General features: G+C 40.8%; 1 protein-coding gene and 1 long non-coding RNA gene across 2 annotated transcripts in view; one reads left to right on the plus strand and one right to left on the minus strand.

Annotated features, from left to right (window-relative positions):
- Positions 1 to 5,226: 5,226 nt before the first annotated feature.
- Positions 5,227 to 6,901, minus strand: LOC119616582. The gene is made up of 3 exons (XR_003038528.1): positions 6,782 to 6,901; positions 5,453 to 5,550; positions 5,227 to 5,367 (listed from the first exon to the last, which is right to left on the minus strand). It is a non-coding gene; the product is annotated as an uncharacterized LOC119616582 (long non-coding RNA).
- minpp1b (multiple inositol-polyphosphate phosphatase 1b) overlaps positions 5,886 to 8,863 on the plus strand; it is a 10,741-nt gene continuing 7,763 nt past the window's right edge. Inside the window, exons 1-3 of the mRNA XM_017441657.3 lie at positions 5,886 to 6,521; positions 8,261 to 8,452; positions 8,533 to 8,733. Coding sequence (XP_017297146.1) covers positions 6,125 to 6,521; positions 8,261 to 8,452; positions 8,533 to 8,733 — 790 coding nt within the window. The 5' untranslated portion in view covers positions 5,886 to 6,124. The remainder of the gene's footprint in view (positions 6,522 to 8,260; positions 8,453 to 8,532; positions 8,734 to 8,863) is intronic.

The raw sequence follows: 8,863 nt of genomic DNA on the forward strand, positions 1-8,863 counted from the left end.
GGGGGGGGGGGGGGGGGGGGGGCAGTCTGGTTTCTAAATGAGGCTCCGGTCTTTGGGGATGAGTCCTGGACCAGAACCGAGGAAGAGGAGGACGAAGAGGAGGGGGGAGTCTGACCCTGAACCACCCTTCCCCCACCATCAACAAATAAATAATAAACAAGTAAACAAAAACAAAACTGGGCAGATCTTTCTTTATTTCAATTTAAAAATCTGTTTTGGGAATTGTTGTTTTTTTGTTTTTATTTGTTTTAATTTCAGTTCTTCAGCTGATCTCTGTGTTTAAATGTTACCAGTATTTAAAAACTTGTTTCTACTGAATGTTACAGAAAAATTATTTATAAAATCAAAAATATATATTATTGCTGCCGTTAATTAGAACAGAATAAAACTTAAATGTTGAGTTCCTGTTTGAATCGAAGAGTGAGGAGGAAGAGGAAGCTGCAGTCAAACCACTGAAGAGGAAGATGAAAGGCAGATTTAAGATTTATTTTTCAATAAAAGCAGTCGAACAGATTCTGTCTGCGCTGCCTGACGATGATGAGGCTCTTCATCGCCTGACCTGAGCTCAGAGTCATTTCACGCTTTTTATTTCTACAAAGAAAAGAATAAAAATACAGTGTAGCATAATTTAATAAATATAATAAATAATTTAGTTTTGGTTCATATATAATTTTAAGATTAATTTAAATTTTATTTTTTGAACAAATTAAAAAATTTCACCCTAAATTCGTAAAAGTTTGAAGAGTAGAAAATTGAGCCATTTCAAAAATGTTGTTTTAACTCACATTAAATAAAATTAAAATTCAAAATAATTGTAATAAACAGTAAAAAAAATACTTTAATAATGAAGAATAAATTTTTCACATTAAAACATTTTTTTAAATGAAGTTGATTTTAATTATTTTTGTTTCTCTGCAGATTATCAACTATGTTAAACCCTCTTATTGAGTGTCAAGTGTTTCCTGTTATGTGTGTGTGTGTGTGTGTGTGTGTGTGTAAGTGCTACACACATTTGCATTTAAATAGCGACATCAACCGCAGTCTGCAGCGCCGCACCAGCAGGTTTCACACATGTCACCACAAAGTCAGATGGGCCAGCTGTCACACACACAAACACACACACCTACACTCACACAAACACACACACCTACACTCACACACACACACAGTTCAAATAGGGCAGTTTGAACTGAACAACTGAATCAGTCTTTTCACCGTGTGTGTGTAGGTGTGTGTGTGTATGTGTGTGTGTGTGTGTGTAGGTGTGTGTGGTGTGTGTGCGTGTGTGGGGTGTGTAATCTGAGATTAACTCACCTGGAATCACGGGCTTTTTCTCTCTGAACTCCTCAACATTTAATCAGCTTCTGACTCAACTGCAGATTCTGAATAATCCGATCTGAACTGGAGAGTGTTCTTCATCATCATCATCGTCACATCTTCATCACCACCATCATCATCATCATCACCGGTACTCTCTCACTTCTTTTATTCTACCTGAAAAGTCCCAGACTTTAAGCTGCTCTTTCTCCATTTCTTTTGGCTGAACATTGAACTTATCAGAAATTTTCGGAGGAGAAGATAAACATCTGGAATCAACAAGGAAAGAAGCCCGGTTCCTTTGGTCCAAACTCTTTGGGTTGACATGTCCTGGACGTCTAAGAATGCACGGATTGTGGAGAACAAGTTTGAATTCAACAATAACAGTGTATATCTGTGAACTTGAAAGGTAGAGTTCATGTAAAATTGGGCTCATCTTACTCACAAGAAATCTTACTTTCATACATCCTCAGTATTTTTCTTTGCCTTTAAGATTACTTTAGCAAGATGGGGTCGTTTTCAGCCGGAGCCTTTGGAGCGGCGTGTCATGTCTAGATCATATCTGTCAGTGGGAGCGAGTGTTTGTTGGGGTGTGCGGGACAAACTACCCACCACTCGTCTTTTGCTTTGTTGCTGGGAGAGAATCGACGGAAAGAAAGTCCAGCCTAAATAAGCAACTTCACGCTGAAAAACAAGCCCAAAGGAACTTATAATAAGCAGACTTAGCAACACTGCTTGTAAATTGGTGCCATATAAATAAACTGAATTGAATTAAATTTAACTTTTAAGTTAAATATTTTATTAACCAGAAGATGAGAGTTCTGCTTCTTCTGGACCAGAACTTTAAAACTTTTAGATGAAGTTTAATATTTACTCATCTGCTCAGTGATAAAACATCAACACATCTTATGTCAAGATTTTTTTTAAAAGTATGTTTTCAAACTTTCCAGGTGAAGAAAAACTTCTGTGAGACATTTGACTGTCCAGTTGGACCAGAACCGACCAGATTCAGAACCTGTCCTACCGACTGATGACGAGTCCCATCAATGATCTGAGATCAGCAGATTATTCAGGTTAAAATCTGATCAATAAATCTGTTGTATTTCATTGTAAAAATATTTTTACAAACTGCTGAGAATCCTTCTGTAAACTGGAGCGATGAGTCAAAATGTTTGACTCTTATATGAAAAAAGCAGGTTTGGGGTTTTTATGCTGATCTCAGATCATTTTTCACATGATGCATTCATGCTTTTCTTCATTAAATTCAATCTTGTTTAAAAACAGAAACATTTTGGTTGATTTGGTGAAATCACATCAAAAAGGTTTTTTTTCTGTTAGAACCTGAAATCAGTAAAACATTTTATTAATGTTTTTCTTTGTTTCCTGATGCTGTTCATCATTTTTCTATTTTATCTCATTTCTTCTCTGAATATTTTCATACATTTTTCTGTCTCCGCTGTGTTTTACTGTCAGGTTCTACTGAATTTTACTGTGGTTCTGTCATGGTTCTGTTGTGGTTCTGTGTTTGGTTCTGTTGTGGTTCTGTCATGGTTCTGTTTCAAACAGAAGAAAAACAGTAAAATGAAAATAAAATGAGGAAACAAAGCCGTCGACCTTCAGCTGCTGAAACACTTTCAGTTCACAGTTACTGTGTGTGTGTCTGTGTGTGTGTGTGTGTGTGTGTGTGTGTGTGTGTGTGTGTGTGTGTGTGTGTGTGTGTGTGTGTCTGTGTGTCTGTGTGTGTGTGTGTGCGTGTCTGTGTGTGTGTGCGTGTCTGTGTGTGTGTATGTGCGTGTGTGTGTGTGTGTGTGTGGCGCAGGGATTTCCAGTCGTCCCAGTTCAGGGAATTCCCTCCGTCCCAGCAGAGAAGCGCTCAGGTGGACAAACAGCGCCACCAAGCGGACAGAAACGGATCATTCTGGATGTTTCTGAGTGAAAATCATGAAACCTGAACATGTTTGTGTTTGTGATGAAGAATCTGATGTTTTCTGCTGGAAGACGTTTAACGTTTGGAGAAAAATAAAAACAAAACAGAAGCTTTAAAAACAAACAGGATGAGTGTGATTTGATATTTGTGTCACTTCTGATGAATAAATTCAGATTAAATAAATTTACTTGTCAAACATTAACTGACAACAAATGTATGCTATAAAATTCTCAGAATAATTAATAAAAATAAAAAATATAATAATAAAATTATTCATCACCTTTAAAATATGTAAGAAAACAAACTAAAACACAAAAATCACATTTCATTCATTCAAGCATTCAAACATCAAGAAAATAAACAATAAAATGCAGCAATGGGAAAAATAAACAGAATAAATCATTTGGTCCAAATGTCCAAAAATGGTTTCTGCTTTAAAAATGTTCAACAGCTGTAAAATAGTGATAAGAACAGATTAAATGAGAAATTATAATAACAACAAAAAACAGAAACCCACATAAAACCATAACACCACCCTGAGACAACCTGAATAAAACACTCTTAGAATAGATTTAATTACATCAAAAAACTATTGAGAAAACCATCTGAAGCACATAAAGCTACTCTGAACAACCATAAATCTCCTCGAAATTATCTTCAAATTCAAACAGATCAGCTGATCAGAGTCTGCATGTATTGGTTCTTGTTCCAGATGTGGTTCTGAGATGTTTTCTCCTTTAAAATAAAAGCCTGATGTTGCTGTGTCCTGATGAAGAGGAGGTTTAAGACATCACAGAGGACAAGTCAGCACATTATAGAGGACACTCCATGTTTGGACATCTGGAGCCGCCAGTCAAAGCTGAATTCATTAACCTCCTTTGGTAATTATTTAAAGACACGTCAGGTTCAATTAACAGCAATTATCAAGCTGGAAGTGTTTTAATCAGCTGTGATGGGCTGAGCCGACTCAGGACTCCGAGGGTCCACCGTCTGCTGCCTGTCAGACATAAACGCTTCCTGGTCTAAAGTTCAATTCAACAGGAGTTTCAAAAACATCTGATTGATTGCTGGATTGGTTTTATTTAATCCTTTTAGTGTTTCTGACTGATTAATATAAAAATGATTTATTTTTATGGACCAGGTAAAACTGATCCTGGTTCTGCATAGAGATGTTACTCCCCCTGCTGGACGGAAACTTGATTTCTTCTTCTGCTCTCTGGATTTTTGTTTTTAGTATTTCAGCTTGAACTGTGTATTGTTAGCACTAAATTAAATTTAGCATCAGAAATTATTAAAGAAAAATGTAAAGAAGAAGCTGCAGCTGGGCCGCATGAGAAACCAGAAGTGATGGAATAAATTAATAAACATTTCATGAAGCCTGAAAGTATTAAAGAAAGTAAAACAAATGTTTAAACGAAAAGCTGTCTGCTGGACTCTGTCGCCACCTGGTGGACGTTTGTGTCCGTCTCGCTGTTGCTGTTTGTCCTACTTTCACCTCACAGTAAACAAAAAAAATAAGCAAACAAACCCTGTGGACACACTTTTGTTTTCAAACATCATTATTAAAGAACATTCAAAAACAACAAACACCTCCTACAAATAAAACACAGACATTTCACAGAAAACAGTCAAAACAGATAAAGCAGCAGTGCATTGTGGGTAAGTGTGCATGTGTGCAGTGAACAGTAGAACTGAATGATGAAGATCTGCATCACAAGACTTCAGAAGTGTTTGCAATTCTTGTTTAGGTAAAGAAAATCTGAAGGTTAATTTATTTAGCTTTTGGGGGAATCACTCCTAATTTGAGCCATTTGGGATATTTGAATGACTTTTAAATGTTAACAAATAACTTTTCAGTTACTGAACAAAATATTAAGACACTTTAAAACTTTGACTATTATTTAAAAGCTTAAAAAATATAAATGCTGTAATTTTTTTTAACTAAAATAAATGATTAGACATCAAATATTTTAAAGAACAACAACAGATTTTGTAGAAAAGTTTGCAGTTTTATAGAAATACATATTTTACACTGAGTTTATTAATACTCAGAACACACAAATATATTTGATTTGTCCCATAAAAACAGTGAACTGTTCCTCCCAGCCAACACAAAGCTGCACCTGCAGACAAACAGAAGGATTTCCTGTTTACAGTTACAGTAAAAACTCTTCTGACCACATCACAACCAGCCATGAGAAGCATCACCTGGTTGCTGGTTGTAAAACGGTGTGACAGGTGTTTGCCCATGGGATGAGTCAGTGTGCACGGCAGGGCAGGTAACTTAGAATGACAGAGAGTTCCTTCTGAAAACAAGAGATTTCCTTCATGAAAATTGTGCCAAATGCAGAAAACTGTATAGTGTTTTGAAAAAAGTGTGTGTTCGAACTGCAGCTTCAGTGTGAAGCAGGAAGTGTGCTTGTAGTTTCACAGAATTAGTTTATGGTGCTGGTGCTTGAGTTCCATGTTGTGGTCATTGTGTCTCAAGAACCAGTATTTGTGTGGAAACAATCAGGAAAAACTGTAATGTGGATCAGAGAGTAAAGCGCCCCCTGCTGGTCAGAGCCTGCAGGTCAGGGTGCTGTTCCTCGGTCCGCCGGGAGGTGGCGGTAATGCGCCGACTCGTTTACAAACCAACAGTAAAATTATAAACAACAGAAGAAAAGGAGCTTCAAATTTTTGCTGTCGTCGGTTTGATTCTCAGAATTTTTTAACTAAAATGTTTTTATCGCCGAGTTTGTGGAAGTTTTGTTGAAACTAGCGGATTTCTAAATTTCTGTAGTGGTTTAAGAGCGTCTGATCCGGGGTCAGAGGTCACAAACCCGGAAGATAAACAACCCTAACAAAGGCGGTGGGTTAAGGCTCCGTTCTCCTGCAGAAATGCTGCCGGTTTTTACGGCCACCCACGGACTGCTGCTGGCGGCTCTCAGCCTGGTTCCGACCCGCCTCTCCTGCGCCTCTCCGCCGGTACCGGACATCCCGAACATCGCCACTTACTTCGGAACCAAGAGCCGCTACGAGGAGGTGAACCCGGATCTGCTGCGGGACATTTTGTCCGTTAACCGGACCGTGCTGAGACCCCCACCCGGAGAGTCCTGCTCCCCGGTCCACCTGACCGCCGTTATCAGGCACGGAACCCGGTACCCGACCCTGAAGAACATTCGCAGGATCAACAGAATGTGCGAGCTGGTCCGGAGAGAAGCTTCGAGAGGTTCCGAGGGTTGGCTGCAGGACCTCCGGACCCGCTGGGAGTCCTGGTACACCGAAGACATGGACGGTGAGGGTCCGGGACTGCTTCAGATGTGTGTGTGTGTGTGTGGGGGGGGGAAGAGTGTGGAAGTGGCGGCTGGTGGTGATATTTAAAGGGTGGGCTTTATATATATATATATATCCATACAGTTTTACGGCTGTTTTTTGAGATGAAAACATGACAAACAACCACGAAGCACAACAAAGACCAAACTCAGAGCCTCAGTCAGTTGTCCAACTTAATTCCCCTGCATTAAGGGTTTCAACATGTTTTTAAATGAGGCCTACCTTATTTAAAGACAAGCTCACTCTGACGACTTTTCTGGGATGCAAAAAAGTTAATGGCCTCGTTTTTGCTAATATTGCTGGCCATCACGCCTACTCAGTCACAGACCGGCTAAATCTGACCAAAATTAGCCCCAATGAGCCAAGCACACCTGGCTGCAGCAAACAGGAAGGCGTGGCCTGACATCTGTCAATCATTCTGGACCATGACAGACAGGAACGGAACGGGCCTGTCAGAATTTAGGCCTTTGGAAAGACCCTGGGATTTTTCCCAGTTTTGTTGTAAATTTATATTTATATTATTTCTAAAATGTATTTATATTCAAGTTTTAATTTTTAACATGTTTATTGTAAATGCTTGGCCCTACTAGCCGTCCCTGCGTGAGATGGAACATCTGTACGAGTCTGGACAGGAAGTCCCTCAGTCGCAGTGGGAGACTGTGGGACTTCCTGTCCAGACTCGTACAGATGTTCCTGTACGAGTCTGGACAGGAAGTCCCTCAGTCGCAGTGGGAGACTCCACCTAAGGTGGAGGAGATCCTGTGAAGCTTCCAGATCCAGACTGACAAACAGCTGATGGCAACCTGACACTGTGGTGATAGAGAAGATCCAGAAGAAAGTAGGGGTGATAGATGTAGCAGTCCCAAGAGAAGAAGCTGGAGAAACACCAAGGCCTGAAAGAGATTTAGATTGTTTGCTCGTGTTTTAGATATTGTTGTGTTTTCATGATGTAAAACACTTTGAAGCGCCTTGTTGCTGAAAATGCTATATAAATAAATTTGACTTGACTTGAAGGAAGTGTTTCTGAGCAGAACAGAACCAGAACCAGCCTTGACCTTTGACCTCAGAGGTTTCTCCAGATTCTTCAGATCTATTGATTATTTTATGATCTGTAGATGATGGGACATTCAGTCTTTCTGTTGAGGAACTTTATTCTGAAATTGCTCAGACAGTTCCTGTCAGCCCGGTGACAGGGACTTTATTCTGAAATTGCTCAGACAGTTCCTGTCCATCTTTCCTTCTGACAGATTCAGCCTCTAACCTCAGGAGTCAAACTCCGGTCCTTGGAGCCGCTCTCCTGCATGTTTTAGACGTGTTCTTGTTTTAACGCCTGCTTTAAACGGACGACTTGTTGCCGTACTCCTGGAGAAGCTGATGATTTGGTGAGGAGGTGATTAAACCATTTGAATCAGGTGTGTTGGAGCAGAAAAACCTAAAACTTCCAGGACAGCGGCCCTAAATGTTCTTTTAAACATTTTAAAGATTTACTCTGATCCATTCTAAATAAAATCAGAGTTTATGAGATTTGCAAATCATTATGTTTTGTTTTTGTTTACATTTTACACAACATCCCAACATTTTGGACGTGGCGCTGTAAAACAATGTTTCGTTAACTCAACTTGTTTCTCCTTAAAATGAAACGGGGGACGGTTCTGTTTGTTCTTGTATCCAGATGAAGATGTGTCTCTTCCTCTTCCTCAGGTCAGCTGGTGATGAAGGGCAGGGATGACCTCCGACACCTGGCCCGCCGTCTGGCCTCCATGTTTCCATCTCTTCTGTCAGAAGAGAACGTGAGGAGGAGGAGGATCAGCTTCATCAGCAGCTCCAAGCATCGTTGCGTCAGCAGCGTGGAGGCCTTCCAGGACGGTCTGCGGCAGCTCTACGGTCGCCACGGTGAGACTCGCCGCCGCCCAGAGGCATGCTGGGAAACATTATGAAGCCCCTGCCTGACCTGTAACCTCTGGGCCCCGCAGATGACCCTCCGGAGTACAGCCACGAGGTGGACGACAAACTGATGCGATTCTTCGAGCGTTGCCGTGGTTACGTGGACAGTGTGGAAAACAACCGAACGGCACTGATGGAGGTGGAGAAGTTCAAACACGGAGAGGAGATGGAGGCGCTGAGGAGGAGGACCGCTGAGAGGCTGGGCCTCCCTCTTCAGCGTCTCACTCCAGGTGAGAGACAGACAGGACCTTCTGAGACAGACGGGTCCCTCTGAGACAGACAGGTCCCTCTGAGACAGACAGGTCCCTCTGAGACAGACAGGACCCTCTGAGACAGACAGGTCCCTCTGAGACAGACAGG

Source organism: Kryptolebias marmoratus, linkage group LG17 (assembly GCF_001649575.2).
Source record: "Kryptolebias marmoratus isolate JLee-2015 linkage group LG17, ASM164957v2, whole genome shotgun sequence".
In the NCBI taxonomy this organism is placed as follows: Eukaryota; Metazoa; Chordata; class Actinopteri; order Cyprinodontiformes; family Rivulidae; genus Kryptolebias; species Kryptolebias marmoratus.